General features: G+C 33.2%; 3 protein-coding genes across 5 annotated transcripts; 2 read left to right on the top strand and 1 right to left on the bottom strand.

The window, feature by feature from the left end:
- The first annotated feature begins 1,349 nt into the window (after positions 1-1,349).
- On the top strand, positions 1,350-7,237 carry LOC100787781 (O-fucosyltransferase 1). Of its 3 annotated transcripts, XR_005892108.1 has the most exons (10): positions 1,350-1,533; positions 1,626-1,788; positions 2,053-2,131; positions 2,257-2,327; positions 2,557-2,645; positions 4,669-4,792; positions 4,880-5,163; positions 5,878-6,007; positions 6,181-6,878; positions 6,977-7,237. XR_005892108.1 is itself a non-coding variant. In XM_003526274.5 (9 exons), exons 1-9 carry the CDS (start codon positions 1,526-1,528, stop codon positions 6,766-6,768), a joined length of 1,536 nt encoding a protein of 511 aa, XP_003526322.1. In that variant the 5' UTR covers positions 1,350-1,525; the 3' UTR covers positions 6,769-7,237. The 3 variants fall into 3 exon arrangements, 2 of the variants coding, with proteins under 2 accessions (XP_003526322.1, XP_040872666.1); XM_003526274.5 differs by having other exon boundaries at positions 6,181-7,237; XM_041016732.1 differs by lacking the exon at positions 1,350-1,533 and having other exon boundaries at positions 1,685-1,788; positions 2,053-2,127; positions 6,181-7,237.
- Positions 7,238-8,913: 1,676 nt separating this feature from the next.
- Positions 8,914-10,932, bottom strand: LOC121172619 (putative UPF0481 protein At3g02645). Its single transcript, XM_041016743.1, has 2 exons — positions 9,469-10,932; positions 8,914-9,363 (listed from the first exon to the last, which is right to left on the bottom strand). The coding sequence occupies exon 1, from the start codon at positions 10,755-10,757 to the stop codon at positions 9,504-9,506; it is 1,254 nt and encodes a 417-aa protein (XP_040872677.1). The 5' UTR covers positions 10,758-10,932; the 3' UTR covers positions 8,914-9,363; positions 9,469-9,503.
- A 5,840-nt stretch (positions 10,933-16,772) lies between these two features.
- LOC102662783 (O-fucosyltransferase 1) lies at positions 16,773-17,750 on the top strand. The gene has a single exon (XM_041016748.1). The coding sequence runs from the start codon at positions 16,781-16,783 to the stop codon at positions 17,279-17,281; it is 501 nt and encodes a 166-aa protein (XP_040872682.1). The 5' UTR covers positions 16,773-16,780; the 3' UTR covers positions 17,282-17,750.
- The last annotated feature ends 1,459 nt before the right edge of the window (positions 17,751-19,209 follow it).

Here is a 19,209-nt window from a genome sequence, read left to right as displayed (position 1 = left end):
TGAGTTGTTGTAAACTCTCTTGATACTTTTATTTGATTATTCTTCTCTAAAATATTAATTATATGTTTTTTCAATTCAATTGCTTCAGTATTGTGCAATTTTTCTTGAATCTAGTGTCTTGCCTGAATTTTTTTAGATGTTCTAAGAAATACTTTCCAGAACAATTTTTTTTTAATTTCAAAAAATGTTTTTCAAATTAAAACACAAAATAGGATTCCAAAAAGTACTTTAAAAAATGTTAAAAAAATAAATGTGTTTGGGAAATTATTTTTTTGAATGTTAAAAACAAAACATCATTGTAAAGATTACATCATGCATTAATAATTTTGTATTAATGTTATAAGTATAAAGGGTATATATGATAATAAATTAAAAAAAAATTGGAGTGTACTTAACAAAATGGAAGTGAGATGTTGCCCCATACACTTTCACTCCTGTTTCCTGCACTTTTGATTGCATTGTGGAAAATCATTCCGTATTGTAATTCAATATGGACAGCTTATTTCAAAATACAAATTCTATTTTGGAATGGACTTTCCATAATGCAATCAAAACTTGGGAAGTGCGGAAAATAATAGTGGGAGCGCATGAAGTTTTACCTTAAAATTGTATAGAGCAAAAGCTCCCATGAAGGCATTTATTTCTTGCACCAACCATTTTTCTTCTACACATAACAATGAGAGGAAAATTCCAAAAACACCCTTTCATAAGGCTTATACAGATTGGCAATCCGTATGCCAATATGGATTATGGATTTTTTTTAAAAATATAGTTTATGAATTAATTTAAAATTAATGACCAATGCAAGATTCGAACCTGTGACACAATGCTCTAACAAACTAAGTTAATGAGTCAATTATGTTATAAAATAATTAATGTCGCTATATATAACACTACAATTTCTAATGTATATTTAATAAACATATAAGTTTACATAATAAATTTTGTGACGATTAATTTTGATTTAATAATTAATTTTTTTACATATATAATTTTTTATTAAACCTATGATTCGTACGAGTAAGTCTCTTATAGATTACGAATCCATAAGTCTCTTACAGATTACGAATCTGTAAGAAGCTTACGGATTATGAATTTGTAAGCTTATTAATTATGAATCTGTAAGTCTCTTATGGATTATGAAGTTGTATGTTTATTAGAAGGGGTAATTTTGGAATATTCGAAAAAGTGATGGTGTAAAAGAAATCTAACGGTGCAGGAAGAAAAGGCCTCCAGTGAACTAGTTAAAGCCCAAAATTCTTAGTCCAATACAATCTGTAGCCCATTCTCCAAACCCACCCAGAAACCCATACCCCCCTGTCCACAATCGATTAGTCCATTCCATTTTCTGTAATTATTATTTCAATTCAATGACGGTGATTACGTTTCACCTTCTTTCTCCCACCACCACATATCCACCGGCCACCGCCACTTAGATCGCCGGCGCTCTCAGTCGCAACCACCATTCCATTCCCTACTTCACCACTGAAGCGTAACACAACAGAGGCATTATTGAATCTTAACCATGAGGAGGTATTGTTAGTTCAAACAACAACGGTTCCATTCAATGCTAATTTTCATTTCGATTCGATTCTTAAACGCCGACGTTTTGTTGTTATTTGCAGAACTGGCTTTCACAGGAGGCAAAGTGGAGGAGGAGGCTCAGGATTCAAAGGAATGATCGTGAAGTTGTCGGTTGCTGCTGTGGTGCTCTTGATCTGCACGCTCTCATTGTTCTTCTCCTCAACAGGAACTTCTTCCAATCTTCAATCCAACTATCGCTCCGAGGTTCGTGCAATTCGTTCAGAATCCTTTATTGATACGAACACGGAAACGTGACGGATCACCTTTTGATGACTTCAGATTTAGAAATTGATTTTAGTTTTCATTTTAGAAGGATATTGATTTTAGTTCTCATCTATCGCAAAAGATTTTTGAAGTAATTGGACCTTTGCTGGATCATATCATTATACATTTTATTTTTATGGTGAAATGGAATTTGTACTTGTTATTTCATGTAATTCAGCAATTTGTTATTCATTTTCCGTTCAGATCCGTTTAGAAGAGCTTTGGAGCAACGCAGGTTCCGGTGGTTGGCGGCCGTCGTCTGCTCCGAGAACTCATTGGGCCCGTATCTATCTATTCTTGTAGTTACAGACTGTTTCTGATGCAAAAGTTTATTCGTATCTGAATTTAATGTTCTTTCTAGAACTTACTTTCTGATGCTGTTTTTGTTTGGTGTTGTTTTTGTCTCAGCTCCTCCGACTGAGAGCAACGGCTATTTGCGTGTTCGATGTAATGGTGGCCTGAATCAGCAGCGTAGTGCGGTTTGTACCTCAGTCTCTCTAAACTGTAGTAGACTTTTGGATTCACTTAAACTGCTGCTGAGTATTTGCATTGTGTCTGCTTACTAAGCTAGGTAAATTGAATTTAGTGCTGTTGATAGGATGAGGCTTCCTATGTGTATGCTGGTGCTATTCTGTGCATGTGTGTATATATATATATATGTTGATATTGCTATTGCTATACTGATAAATTTGTATTTCAATGCTATAGATCTCTAATGCTGTTCTTGCTGCGCGAATCATGAATGCTACACTTGTGCTACCTGAGTTGGATGCAAACTCCTTTTGGCATGATGACAGGTAACTGTCTTAAGACTCTTAACTTCTAATTTTTGTCTGACTTCTGAACTGCAGCATGCATCCATCTACTCCTAGACTTGGATTTTTTTATTTTTGAGAAAAATACCAGAAGATAACTTATTTTATCCCTTGAACATATATGTTGGCTGTTCAATTGGAATGGGATGATGGATTAGTAATATAATATATAATATACTTGACAAATTTGTTATTACTATTAGGCATTTGTTATTGTATTATATTAAGAAACAATTAACTCTTTTTTGGTAGTGAATGCATTAACTTTTATATTTTTTTAATTATAAATTAAAATCACTTTTGTTTTGTATGTTTAGATATATGCATTTATCATCTAAACTTGAATTTGGTATTAACTTGTGCGTTAATTTATCAAATTTGTTTTTAATTTGGCTAGGAAAACATGTGTTTCTACTAAAAACAAAGGTTTTTTATTTGGAGTAAATTACACTAACTCCCCTCCCTTGATGCTTCTTGAGATTGCACATGACCCCTTGCATTAGTAATGTTTATCACAAGTTCACAACCCCCTTATAGGGGTACAGCATTTTGTTTTCTAAACAATTAATTTCTGTAATGTATAGTGGTGTCAGTGTAATGTTTTCCAACAATCAAAGGGAGTTAGTGTACGGGTAAAAAAAGAGAGGGGTATCATGGAGAATTTGACAAAACTTTAGGGGACTTAATGCAATTTACTTTTTTTTTTAAATTGTTTCCTTAGGGCACCCATTGTCGAAACCACTATGATTATTATTATTATTTTACAGGGAGACAGAGAATAGATAATATGTTGATTTTCACAAATAAATTTGGAAGATAGTTTCCTGTTTAGTTCTTATATATCTGATAGAAAGTAATTGCTAGACTGTCTTTTTTAATTTTTTTTACAGCAAGTGAGGACAACCATCAGTGAGTTACCATTTAATAAAGGAATTTCCTTTTTCCTCATCTAAATTGTCATTAGAAGTTAAGAATTGCTTGAGTGCATTTTTCTCAGAAGCATATTGATGTGGTTATCTCTGGGTTTTCTCTCTTTTCTGTGTGTGTGCAATTGCTTAGGTATATACCTGTTCATGCTCTTGGCTAAGGTAGCACAATTCTGTACTTTTCTATAAACTTGCATTATATAAGCTTGCTCATTTATCAGAGATTTGGATGCTTATTAAACTCTTTAAACTTCCTTGGTAGACGCACAAAAATGAGTTGGATTTACCATCCAAATCCACATATAGCATGGTTCACTTAAACTTCAGACTAAGTTTCTTAAGTTCAATTGTTTGTGTTTTGTTAATTAGAATCTTTTTTGTATTTAAGAAAAGATGCATATAATGCACCTATCTAAAGAGAAAATTCAATTTTATGGCATGACAATTTTCTTTTTAAATTTAAATAAGATATTTAAACTTACTTATTAATCTTTTGTTAAGTTCACTGATCTAAAGAAAAATAAAAAAAAATCTTTTGTTAAGTTCTTCACAAGTAGGAGTAGGTTAAGTGGTGGACCTTAGTAGCTAATTTGTATTTTGTAGAGACAAGTTTATCCTCCCCTTTTGGTTTAGTGCATGCCTCTGGTTTAGCTTATTTTAAAGAGTGCTAGCAAAACATTCTCTTAACACATTCCTTATAACACTTTATTTTTGGTTAAATTTATTGGAAACTACAAAATCATGAGTCAAACTCATTAAATAAGAAGTAGGACACACAAAATTGCAATTGGCAATATTTTTCAACCAATAATGAGAGTTTGTTGCTTGCATTTTTATTTAGAAGAAATAATCACTTATTTTTGGTAGCTTCCTGAGAGAGTTATTGAAACACTAGTAAGTGATTATTTCCCCTGAAAGATCTTCTGCAAATAAATGGACTTTTTGGAAAAGTAGGAAAGATCCCAAATGGGGAACCCCCTTTCTATAATAGTATAGATAGTGGCTTAATTGATTCTTAATTTGTGATGAACCAGAGTCACACTACACTAAATAGGTGCCTTATTTTTAATTACAAGCAGTGGTTTCCATGGTATCTATGATGTTGAACATTTCATCAAAACACTGAGGTATGATGTAAAGATTGTTGAAAGCATTCCAGAAAATCAGAAAAATGGCAAAAAGAAGAAAATAAAGCCATTTCAGGTAGACTATAATAATTTGGTTGTCAATCAGTAGTTTGAAATTATTTCAATTTATTGAATAATTTGTTCAAATGTTATTTTCACACAGCTTCGTCCTCCTAGAGATGCTCCTGTAAGTTGGTATACTACTGATGCTCTGAAGAAAATGAAGGAACATGGTGCCATCTATCTTACTCCCTTTTCACATCGCTTAGCTGAAGAAATTGACAATCCTGAGTACCAAAGGTTGAGGTGTAGAGTCAACTATCATGCTTTAAGATTTAAGCCACATATCGTGAAGTTAAGTCAATCAATAGTTGAAAAGCTACGCGAACAAGGTCCCTTCATGTCCATACATCTTCGGTTTGAGATGGACATGTTGTCATTTGCTGGGTAAGTTATCTGGGTTGGACTGGACAATTATGTTTATGTGTCTATTGACTTTGAATGTGATATAAATATTGTGTAATTGTTGTTTTATGTCCTATAATATCAAGAGTTAATTGCACGTTTTTATTTGATTTAAAGCAATGGATGTCTATGCCAAAGCTTAATAAAAAACCATAGACCAAATGTGTGGGATTTTCCTTGTTATCATTGTCAGAAACCAGATGCCTGTGTATATATCCAGTCTTATTTATAAGACTCAATTATCTAATTCATTAAGATTAAGGAAAGTGGTTAATTTAGTTGATAGTAATAAGTGCCTTAAATTTATATTTTTTTCTTCTAAAACTACCATTGTCATTAATACCCCGCTTTCTCTCCCTTCTATTTATATCCTCTTGTTATATCTTGAATAGTGTTTATATCAGCATTTGTAGAAATTATAGGGATTTAGGTAGGAAGGAGAGAGAAAATTGAGATTCTAAATAATATTCTTGTATATAAGGATGTGATTGTGATTGTGATTGTGATTGTGATGTGATGGATAAGACAAAACAGTAATCCATATTTATACTACTACTAGTTAATATGTACTGCAAGTGCTGATTCAAGAGTCTGTTTTATTGGTAGATAAATGAACTCAATTCCCCCCTCCCCCCAAAACATAATGGGATGCTACTTTTTCTGAACTACTCATCTTGAATATGAATGTGATTGTAGATGCTTCGATATATTTACACCTGAGGAGCAAAAGATTTTGAAGAAGTACCGAAAAGAAAATTTTGCACCTAAAAGACTTGTCTATAATGAAAGAAGGGCTATTGGGAAATGCCCGTTGACTCCTCAGGAGGTAAAAATTAGTTTTGCTTTCATTGTTCTTTAATTTGTTTCTCAGGGTCTGGTAAAAGGACTAACCTTTACATGCATGCTGGTGATAACAAATTTTAAATTTGTTAAAGATTATGACTATGATATTATTCCAATGTTTAAATTGGATGTACATTTATGTGTTTCTCATTGCAGGTTGGTCTTATTTTGCGTGCATTGGGTTTTGACAATTCTACCAGGATATATCTTGCAGCTGGTGAATTGTTCGGCGGGGATCGATTTATGAAACCATTTCGAAGTTTGTTCCCTCGACTCGAGAATCATTCTTCTGTTGAAAACTCTGAAGAGCTTGCTGAAAACACTAGGGGATTGGCTGGTTCTGCTGTGGATTACATGGTCTGTCTTCTTTCTGACATTTTCATGCCAACTTATGATGGCCCAAGCAACTTTGCCAACAATCTCCTTGGACATCGCCTTTACTATGGCTTCCGGACTACTATCAGACCTGATAGAAAATCTCTTGCCCCTATCTTCATCGATAGGGAGAATGGGCAGACGGCTGGTTTTGAGGAAGCTGTTAGGAAAGTCATGCTCAAAACAAACTTTGGAGAACCTCACAAGCGTGTTTCTCCAGAGTCTTTCTACACTAATTCTTGGCCTGAATGCTTCTGCCAAATATCCGCACAGAACCCTGCAGACAAATGTCCCCCAAATGACATTTTAAATATTATGAACGACGAATTACAGAAAACAGAGACCGACACAAATTCTACAATATCCTGAGCCAAGTTGTGTGGCATTGGGCTAATGGTTCTTCAACTCTGCAGTAATGAACTGCTGTGGGCCAAAGCGAAAAGGAATGAAGTCCTATTACTGGAGCTCCAGATTTGCAGGTGATCATTTTTGTCTCAAATGATTTACTTTACCGAGGGAATGATGTGGTTAGACATCGAGAATTCAAGGTGCTGATTGGTATATTTGCATTCTTTAGCTTCATGTAGACAATAGGAGGAAGATCACACGGATTGGATAGAAAGCGGGGTATGTAACTGGAGTTATATTTTTCAGCAAAAATCAACTAAAATTGTAATTGTTCTTCAATCTGTCATAGAAAGGCACTTCTAGTTACCTAGGGAAGGATGAAAACTCTGGCAGAGTTATGGTATAGATCTTTGGAGTGCTGGAAAAAACCAGATGTGCTAAATTTATGTTCTTTTATTTATTTAATCTTTTTTTGGGGTTGCCATGAAAATGAACTTGTTCAAGTATTTCCACAATTCTATATTTCCTCTCTGAAAACAGTAAACGTGATCTGATATCTATCTAATGACTGATGTCAATGCTAAACTGTAGCAGGGACTAAAATTGTAAAATAAAATTTTATAGGAATCAAAATCATAAAAAAAAATTTATAGGGAATAAAACTATAAAATGAATATATAAATGTATATAATAGAAATTAGAAATATATTTAAGTCTTTTGATTATTATATGAAAAATATCGATGGGCATACATGAGATATGGAAAAGCATGTTGAAATAAAGGAGATGAAATTCAATAAAATTTTGAAGAATGAAAATTGTATATTTATGGAATTTAAACTATAAAAAATTATTGTGTAGAATCAATATAAATTTTATTAAAAATGTTTTTTATGTATATTAACCGTGCATACAATTTAAGCTCATATTATATAATAACTAATGAAATACTAAGATATAAGCATCATGATAATTTGACTTAAGAGGATCCTAATTCATGAAATAAGTAATCTCAATAATTAATAAAAATTAAATATTAATATTATATATACATAAATAAGAGGATCCTAATACATAAATAAAACAAGTAATCTCAAAAATTAATTAATCCCTCTATCTTTTTATAATTATCCTGCAAGAAAAAGTTTTTTGTTCTAATATAATTATCATGTTACTAACATTAATTATTATTTTTTCACTTATAGTTCTTATATATTGATAATAAATTGTCAAATCTAAAATAAATTAATGATAATATAAGATTAATTTTATAAATTTATTATTCTTTTCATTTATTTATTATTATTAAACAGTGTAAAACAATGATGATTATTATTTTGGGAAGGAATAAATAATAAATAATCTCAATAATTAATTAATAAGTAATCTCATCTCAATAATTACTAAAATGTAAATACATTGAAACATCAATTATTGATTTTTCTTATCAATAACCAATAATTTACCCTTTTTTCACAGAAGAACAAAATCCATATATATATATATATATATATATATCTTAAAAAAGAAGAAAACTGTAGCCACTAATAAAAACGATTTAAAATTGTGGGGGGAAGTGTTCCATATTTTAACGGTCAACCGTGGCGTTAAAGTAGTGTTGCTGATTGGCACAAAAGTCGTTGAAAGACTTCCATTTTGAAAGAACTAGGTATACACCCCTACGCATTCAAAAATGAGACAAGACACAACCTTGCTTTACATTTTCATGGCTGAGAGGTTCACTCGTTGTTGCACTTGAGCCCATCCCCATCCCATATTCCATTCAGAAAAAAAAAAACTTCCATTTTGTTTCTTTTTTCTTATTTCCTCCGAAAAAGAACAACATTTTTTTTAAAGAAGAAGAAGAAAAAAAACAAATAAAATATGTCCCACTTTGATCGGAAACTCAGCCGTTCCTCCACCCTCCGGCGACGGTTCCACCACCGCGTTTCCCTGCTCCAGCGGTGCCTCCTCCGCGTCCTCCACCGTATCCTCCTCTTCTCCGGAAGCAAGGCCACCAATGCCACGCACAGCATGCTGCCGCCGGCATTGCCCTCTCTGCCGCCGCGGTGGGATCCAACGGCGAGCTAATTTTTTATAATCAAGTAAACAATTGAGACAAATATAAAGTCGGATTGATTTTACAAAACCCAACTTGAAATTTATATTTTGACTTTCTCTTTTAGAAAGAAAAAAAAGAGTAATCAAAATTATCTCTTGGTCTCAACATCTTAATATTGTTCAAACTGTAAATAGGTATACGGCTGTGTCGGAACTTTTGTTCCTCCCTAAAATAGCTATAATTCCCACAAATATCAAAAGCAACACGACAAAATCAGGGGTTGTAATTGGAAAACTTTAATCAGACTAGGTATGCATCAGGACATCATCATCTCACAAATATAAAAAACAACACAACACAAATATCAAATAGCTATAAAATTAAACTAGGTATGTATCATTACATCATCATCATCTCTCAAATCTGAAGCAGGGTAAGCTACTTCAGATCATATTTTGCACCATAGACACAGACTTCAAGAGGCAGCACTAAATAACTTGATGCATACCCATAGCAATTTTGGGAAGGACTAATAAATTAATCTGTTTGAACATCTGAAATAAGGAAGCCATTGAAACGTTTTGAGACAGAAGGAATATTGCGGTAAAAATGGAAAAGAATAAGAAAAAAATTCAGCATTTAACAATAACTAAATTTACCTGCAGGTCTTTGGGAGAGGGCCTGGAGAGATATTCTATTGATGTATTACTTGCAAGATGGAACAAACTGTTTGAACAAAAGAGAGAACGAGAAGAATAATCGCAGCACTGGAAGCAGCAGTTTGCCAAGGACCTCTACAATAATCTCGCCTCAGAGTCGACTTCAACTTACGCCAAGGATTTTTATGAAAAGCATTCAACTTTTCACTGACATCAAAGTATTGAGAACTGGTATTATTTGGTGTCGCAATATCTTTCATAAGGCCATTAATCATGGTAGCCACAGAATCAGTGTCCCCTAGCCAATTAAGAAAGACTCTCTCTTGAACCAGTATATCCACATCTCTGTTGGTGTTTACAAGGAAGTCTAAAAAACCAACGTAGTCCGTAATGTAAGATTCTTCAGGACAGTGGCACTGCTCCAATGCCACCATATTGCGAAACAAAGTTTCAGTCCCATCTTCCACTACCAACTGCGGGATTTCAAGAACCCGTCCCGAAAAGTCAAACTTTAGTAAACATGACTCACTTTCAAGAACCTTAAACCTCAATCCTGCTTCTGATAACTCGGTGACACTAGGAAGATGTTTTATCATTTTACCATCAATCCTAGACGGCAGAGGATCTTGCAAGAGAAAAGTTCTTATCAGATCAGTGAAGTGCCTTATTCTGTTAATATTGTTAAAGTTTAAGCTTGATCTATTGAACCATCCAAAAAAGTGAAACGTAAACTCAAGAAATGAAGGGAAGTCATCGCCCTGTGAAGAGAAGGACAGATTAAAGAGTCTCTCAAGAACAAAAAAAGGAACCTGGTTCTCAAGTAACAACAAATCATATCTCATGCTCCTCCTCGTCAAAGGTTTTGAAAGATACATGTCCTCTTTCCATTCTCCACTACCGAATCTGTAAAAGAGCTCAAGTATGAAAGCACAATCCACAAAGATTATTTTGACCAGTTGCTCCTTGCTGAACTCAAGAGTGTGTGAATAACAGCGACGAAACTCGGGCTCCATCTCTTCAATCTTGCCGATAAAACTGTCCGAAGTTGTTTGAGTTCGTTGGAGAAAAGCCATGGAGTAAAAGAGTTTGTGTTTCTGCATGTCTTGGAGGCGAGGATGGCGGTGGTGAAAAGGGCCAATAGAAACAACCTTTGGGGTGTAGGCTTCTTCGTTGTGTCTTCGGATACTAAACGGCACTTTGTAGATGCAACACTCAGTGGTTACGGGTTCCCTTGCCCCCTCCAGCATCTCCGCAACATTGATCCTAACAACATCACCGCTGTATGCCATTCTAGCTAGTGATCAAAATAAACAAACTCCAAAGTGGTTAGATTGAATGTCAAGTCCTTATTTGTATATTTGTAGCCAAAGTTCTTTCTCTTTCTGGTGTTCATACGGTGCATGCCTTTGTTTTATTATCTGCTAATAAATGTCTCATCAACTACTATGATAGACGTTGACCACGACAAAGTATTCCCAATTTCAGCAGCCCTCTCTGTTAAATGCATGTGAATAACAGCTAATGATCAAAATAGACAAAGGCCCAAGTGGTTAGATTATTTGTTTAGATTGAATATGTTAAGTCCTTAATTGTAGCGAAAGTTCTTTATGCTTGACTTTGAGGAAGACAAAGTATTCCCAATTTCAGCAGTTCTCTCCCTGTTCCCTCTCTCTCTCTGTTAAATACATGCGAATAACAGCCATAAATCCTAATCAAAATTTGGCATAAAGATTTATCTTAGTAACTTCCACTTAATTTTAATAAGTTACTTCAACTATAAAATATATCTGTAGCTATTGGATGAAGCAATGAGCCCTCAAACACTAGGCGAGTCAAGTTGGAATTATGCCTTTCTTTAAGTATAAAAGTAACCTAATATCCAACCACTATGGATTTTAACTTTTTTTTTTGACAATTTATTTTCTCTTTTCATTAGTAATATCTTTTTCCTTAATATATTGTTGGCATTTTTATATTTTAACAAGAAAATAGAGAAGGAGACATGTAAAGAGGTAAGAATGAGATGTTTGAGCAAATATGTGATTGTGATAAACTCTTTGATATTTTTATTTGATTTCTACTGAAAAAAAATATAAAAAGAAGCAGGGATTTCAGTATCTTTCAAAGATTTCATCTCTTTTTATTATCCTTCTCTAAAGATTGTTTTCCCTTCTTTTTCCTGACCTTATGAAGTGTTTTGCTATATTCACATCATTGCATATATGCTCTTTCTTTTTCCAAGCTTTTTTGGGGTCCTCTTATAAGTTGAGTTTCATTATAATCATAAATATCAGCAGGGGTTTCAAGATCGCCATGCTCAATGTGGCATACGATGTTAATGCGCACGAATTGTTAATTGAAATCTATTCAAGTTTAATGTGTGCTCGTGCTAGTTGAATGATGATTTTATTAGGATAGCTTGGTTTTTTTTATGTGATAATTGAAGACAATAAAAAATTTATGATAATTCAAGCATTTTATTCAACTAACTGATCTAGACCATCATGTAATTATAATGATTCCCTTGTGTTTAGTAATGAAAATGTTTCTTCAAAAATGAAAAGAAAGTAGCAAATTTAAGCTTGATATGATCCTATGCCATCATTTCAAGTATTCTTAGATGCTCTTCATCTTTGTTATTTAAGATTTTGTTTTAATCTCAAAAAATAAATAAACAAGAGTTAGATTGTCAGCATAATTCTTATATTCTTAGAACGTTTTTTTAATGTATATTAACCGTGTATACAATTTAAACTCATATTATATAATAACTAATGAAATACTAAGATATAAGCATCATGATAATTTGACTGAAGAGGATCCTAATTCATGAAATAAGTAATCTCAATAATTAATAAAAAGTAAATATGTTTGATCTAACAAGCCGATGCACATTAAACAGGTATCTTCTATGTTGTGTTACTTTTAAATTAAAAAATAATTAAAGCTAAGAGCTAATTGCTAATATAAGATGAATTTTCCACAATTTTTTGGGGGTGCTTTTCGTTTCGATTGTGGGTGTTTGATTTCAGTGTCGAGGGATGGTACAAAGAAGCCAGGAAATGGAATCAGGTACGTATATTTTTTTTTTGGCACCAATAGCTTAAATTGTAGGCATGTGGATGCAGAGGAATGGGAATGTTAGTGTTTTGTGCTCAATTTTTGTAGACGGCAATTCCAGTGTTGATCGGAACCAAGTTTGATGCTTCATTCAGCTCTCTATTGATTTGCAATGGACCATAGCCAATGAGGTAAGGATTCCAATATTAACATCAAAATTGCAGTTTAAGTATGATCTTCCTCATAACAAAAGGGGAGTGAAATCAAACATATTATTTCATTAAATAAATTGTTTCTACTTATTATTCCACTAAATAACGTGAATATAAGATTTTAAACGGTTTCCTTAGTTCTTTGTTTTCCATTCTCCATTACAGAATCTACAAAAGAGCTCAAGTATGAAAGCACAATCCACAAAGATTATTTTGACCAGTTGCTCCTTGTTGAACTTAAGAATGTGTAAATAAGAGTGATGAAACTCATCTCCTGAATGTTGTCGATCAACCTGTTAAGAAAATGGTATCCGATAGCTTTCATTGATATGAAATGGTGAATAAATACATGATCCTCCCTACCATCTTTTTATGATTATTGAGGACAAAATATCAAAACAAAATCACAAATAAAAAGAAAAAAATGTACAAGGATTTGGATCAATTATAATTTAAATTCAAATCATAGGTAATCCCTACAATTAATGGATTCTAACACCCCATCTCAAGTTGGTGCATAAATGTCACACATTCCCAACTTGTCAAAATAATTACTAAGGGTCTTGGATGCTGCTGCCTTGGTCAGCATATCAACAAGTTGTTGTTCTGATTTTACAAAAGGAAAGACAATAATATCATCTTCAATCTTCTCTTTGATGAAATGTCTATCAATTTCCACATGTTTTGTACGATCATGTTGGACGGGGTTGTTAGCAATCTCTATGGCTGATTTATTATCACAATAAAGCTTCATTGCATCCTTTTGTTCATATCCAATATTCTTTAAGAGACTTCTAATCCATAACAGTTCACATATTCCCATTGTCATCCCTCTAAACTTCGCTTCGGCACTTGATCTAGCAACTAATTGTTGCTTTTTACTTTTTCAAGTTACTAGATTTCCTCCCACAAAAGTGAAATAGTCAGCGGTAGACCTTTTGTCATCTGCTGATTCAGCCCAATCAGCATCCGTATAACCCTCAACTTTGAGGTGACCATGATTTGAGAATAACAAACTTTTTCCTGGTGCAGATTTTAAGTACCTTAATATTCGTTCAACAACATCCATATGTGGTTTTTTTGGGTCATGCATAAATTGGCTCACGACATTGACTGCATATGTTATGTCTGGTCTAGTATGAGACAAGTAAATTAGTTTTTCCACTAGTCTTTGATATATTCCTCTATCTGCACTGGTTGCATCAACACAATGAAAATTCTTGTGGTTTTGTTCTATGAGAGTATCAATTGGTTTACACCTAGGAATTCATGTTTCAGCTAACAAGTCTAAAACATACTTTCTTTGAGAAAGAAAGATACCATGCTTGGACCTTGCAACTTCGATTCCTAACAAAATATTTGAGATCTTCAAGCTGTTTCATGTCAAATTTAGAAGCTAAATGTCTTTGTAAGCTTAAAATTTTATCAGGATCATTTCTAGTCACAATCATATCATCAACATATATTATCAATGTAGTTACTTTACCTTGATTATTCTTGAAAAACAAGGTGTGATCAGAATTTCTTTGTGTGTAACCGAAAAACTTCTTGGACTTCGTAAATCCTCCAAACCAAGCTCTTGGTGATTGTTTCAATCCATATAGAGCCTTTTTAAGCTTACACACCAAAGGAATATTTGAGTACTTTGGTATACCGGGAGAAGGATCCATATAAACTTCTTCCATTAAATCTCCATGTAAAAAAATATTTTTTACATCGAATTGAAGAAGGTGGTCCATCTTGATTTACTGCTAGTAATAATAACACCCTCACTGTATTGAATTTTGCAACTGGTGCAAAGGTTTCTTGGTAATCAACCCTAAAGGATTGAGTGTAACCCTTTGCAACTAGCCTTGCTTTATATCTCTCCACACTTCCATCAGTTTTATGTTTGACGGTAAACACCTATCTACAACAAACTGTACTCTTTCCATCTGGTAAGGTTACAAGTTCCCAAGTAGCATTTTTCTCCAATGCTTCCATTTTTGTTTTCATTGCTTGGATCCACTTAGAATCTGCTAGAGCTTCCTGCAAACTACTAGAAGTAAAGGCAGTAGATAATTGAGATACAAAATTGACATATGACTTGGATAGCCTTTCAGAGAACACATAGTTGTTTATGGGGTATTTGACTTTACAATTAAGAATGAGTTCATACTTAATTGGGGGTTGTCCTCTATTAATACAAGGTGGAAGAGTGTAAGGGCTCACTATAGGGTCAGAATTTGGGGTAGAAAAGACATTGCATTGTATATCAGTACTATCATCTTCGACCATATTCTCATTTACATTATTCTGAATTTGATCCTCCATGTTCTCATTTCCATTATCTTGAATTCCATCATCTATTGTTGTTGGCATAACATCAAATAACTTGATATCTTTGTCAAGTCTATCATGATTTTGCACCTCCAAATCACCCCCCTCCCCCCCGCTTTGAGGTGAAGAATGAAGTGTTTTCAAGGGAAAAAACAATTCATGCTCATGAAATGTAACATCCATTGATACAATTTTTTTTTGTAGATGGATGATTGGCCTTATATTTCTTTTGAGTGGTGTTGTATCCCACAAAAACACATTTCATTACTCTAGATTCTAATTTTGTCCGCTGGTGAGGATGCAAATGCACATATATGACACAACAAAAAATATAGGGTGGTAAATGATTAACAAAATTAAGGGTGAAATGATGAGAAAGGGCATCAAGAGGTCTCTTAAAGTTTAACACACTTGAGGGAACTCTGTTAATAAGATAAACTGCAGAGCCTAAAGCTTCACCCCATAAGTAAAAAGGAATATTACCGCCAATCAATAGTGATCTAGTAACCTCTAAAAGATGTCTATTTTTTCTCTTGGCTACTCCATTTTGTTGAGGGGAATTAGGATGTGATGTTTGATGAAGAATACCAACAGATTTCATAAAATTTGTCAACTCATTTTTGTAGTATTATCCTCCATTATCAGACCTGACTGTCTTTATTAAAGTGTTAAATTGTGTGTTTATCATTTTGTGAAAAAATTGAAAAACCTTACGCACATCACTTTTGCGTTTAAGAATATATAACCAAGTCATTCTTGTACAGTCATCCACAAATGTCACAAACCATCGCATTTCATTATGTGTGTGAAGAGAGGTAGGTCCCCAAACATCAGAGTGAATAATAGAGAAAGGAGCATTAGCTCTATTGTTATTTATAGAAAAAGTAACACGATGACTTTTTGCTATTACACAAGTTTCACATTTAAAATCAGAGATATGATAATGGTTAAACAATGAAGGAAATAATCTTTTAAGATAGCTAAAAGATGGATGTCCTAATTGCTTATGTCATTGCCAAATATCTCTTATATTCTTAGCTTGTGTTTCATCACTTATAGATTGAGCCAATATTTTTCCTTTGGTATATTGAGAATTACCTTCAAGATAGTATAATCCTTCACTTCTTTTACCACTCCTATATGTATATTCTATAGAGTACAATATGTGAGAAAGAACAAGAAAACACAGTTATGAGACTATGTTAATTGACTAACAGAGAAAAGATTGTAATTGAGAGAATGAACAAAAAGCACATTAGAAATGGATAACAAGGGAGAAATGGATACTATACCACTACCCATAACTAGAGAAAACACACCATTAGCGTTTACAATGACTGAAACATAACTATTAGAGGAAAACTGAGTAAACATATTTCTATCACAAGTCATATGATTTATTACACCTATATAAATTATTCAATCATTATCCTTAATAATAACAGAAAAACTCCAAATTGGTTGAAATGTACCAACAAATCCAGTAACAACAGCGGAGTTGTCCTTGGGAGACTTCACCTTTTTTTCTTTTTGGTGTCATTCAAGATAACTTGAATCATCAAGACACTCAGTTTAAGGATTAAAAACAAATCCTGTATATGTGGAATAAAATCTGATTCATTTGACCTATTCTCCATTTTCATACTCAAAAGCTAATCTCTAATTCCTAAAGAAGAAATGATATATCTTTAGCTGGTGAATTGTTCGATGGGGATTGATTTATGAAACCATTTCAAAGTTTGTTCCCTCGACTCGAGAATCATTCTTCTGTTGAAAACTCTGAAGAGCTTGCTGAAAACACTAGGGGATTGGCTGGTTCTGCTGTGGATTACATGGTCTGTCTTCTTTCTGACATTTTCATGCCAACTTATGATGGCCCAAGCAACTTTGCCAACAATCTCCTTGGACATCGCCTTTACTATGGCTTCCGGACTACTATCAGACCTGATAGAAAATCTCTTGCCCCTATCTTCGTTGATAGGGAGAATGGGCGGACGGCTGGTTTTGAGGAAGCTGTTAGGAAAGTCATGCTCAAAACAAACTTTGGAGAACCTCACAAGCGTGTTTCTCCAGAGTCTTTCTACACTAATTCTTGGCCTGAATGCTTCTGCCAAATATCCGCACAGAACTCTGCAGACAAATGTCCCCCAAATGACATTTTAAATATTATGAACGACGAATTACAGAAAACAGAGACCGACACAAACTCTACAATATCCTGAGCCAAGTTGTGTGGCATTGGGCTAATGGTTCTTCAACTCTGCAGTAATGAACTGCTGTGGGCCAAAGCGAAAAGGAATGAAGTCCTATTACTGGAGCTCCAGATTTGCAGGTGATCATTTTTGTCTCAAATGATTTACTTTACCGAGGGAATGATGTGGTTAGACATCGAGAATTCAAGGTGCTGATTGGTATATTTGCATTCTTTAGCTTCATGTAGACAATAGGAGGAAGATCACACGGATTGGATAGAAAGCGGGGTATGTAACTGGAGTTATATTTTTCAGCAAAAATCAACTAAAATTGTAATTGTTCTTCAATCTGTCATAGAAAGGCACTTCTAGTTACCTAGGGAAGGATGAAAACTCTGGCAGAGTTATGGTATAGATCTTTGGAGTGCTGGAAAAAACCAGATGTGCTAAATTTATGTTCTTTTATTTATTTAATCTTTTTTTGGGGTTGCCATGAAAATGAACTTGTTCAAGTATTTCCACAATTCTATATTTCCTCTTTGAAAACAGTAAAGGTGATCTATCTATCTAATGACTGATGTCGATGCTATAAACTGTAGCAGGGTCTAAAATTGTAAAATAAAATTTTATAGGAATCAAAATCATAAAAAAAAAATTATAGGAAATAAAATTATAAAATAAATATATAAATATATATAATAGGAATTAGAAACATATTTAAGTCTTTTGATTATTATATGAAAAATATCGATGGGCATACATGAGATATGGAAAAGCATGTTGAAATAAACGAGATGAAATTCAATAAAATTTTGAAGAATGAAAATTGTATATTTAAGGAATCTAAACTATAAAAAATTATTGTGTAGAATCAATATAGATTTTATTAATAATGTTTTTTTTATGTATATTAACCGTGCATACAATTTAAGCTCATATTATATAATAAGTAATGAAATACTAAGAGCATCATGATAATTTGACTTAAGAGGATCCTAATTCATGAAATAAGAAATCTCAATAATTAATAAAAATTAAATATTAATATTATATATACATAAATAAGAGGATCCTAATACATAAATAAAATAAGTAATCTCAAAAATTAATTAATCCCTCTATCTTTTTATAATTGTCCTGCAAGAAAAAGTTTTTTTGTTCTAATATAATTATAATGTTACTAACATTAATTATTATTTTTTCACTTATAGTTATTATATATTAATGACAATTTGTCAAATCCAAAAATAAACTAATGAAAATATAAGATTAATTTTATAAATTTATTATTCTCTTTCATTTATTTATTATTATTAAACTGTGTAAAACAATCATGATTATTATTTTGGGATGGAATAAATAATAAATAATATCAATAATTATATATACATAAATAAGAGGATCCTAATACATAAGCAAAACAAGTAATCTGAATAATTAATTAATAAGTAATCTCATCTCAATAATTATTAAAAAGTAAATATATTGAAACATCAATTATTGATTTTTCTTATCAATAACGAATAATTTACCTTTTTTTCATAGAAGAACAAACAGAGAGAAGAGGGAGAGCGAAATCCCGAAAACGCCCCTCCGCATTAAAAAATGAGAAAACTCACAACCTTGCTTTTCATTTTCATGGCTGAGAGAGGTTCACTCGTCGTTGCACTTGAGCCCATCCCCATCCCATATTCCATACAGAAAAAAACTTCCATTTTGTTTCTTTTTTCTTATTTCCTCCGAAAAAGAACAACTTTTTTTTTAAAAGAAGAAAAACAAATAAAACATGTCCCACTTTGATCCGAAACTCAGCCGTTCCTCCACCCTCCGGCGACGGTTCCACCACCGCGTTTCCCTGCTCCGGCGGTTCCTCCTCCGCGTCCTCCACCGTATCCTCCTCTGCTCCGGAAGCAAGCCCACCAATGCCACGTACAGCATGCTGCCGCCGGCATTGCCCT

The sequence above is a fragment of the Glycine max genome, chromosome 6 (genome assembly GCF_000004515.6).
Source record: "Glycine max cultivar Williams 82 chromosome 6, Glycine_max_v4.0, whole genome shotgun sequence".
Lineage (NCBI taxonomy): Eukaryota > Viridiplantae > Streptophyta > Magnoliopsida > Fabales > Fabaceae > Glycine > Glycine max.
Note: the sequence above shows the minus strand (reverse complement) of the source record. Positions and strands in the feature narration are given on the sequence as shown.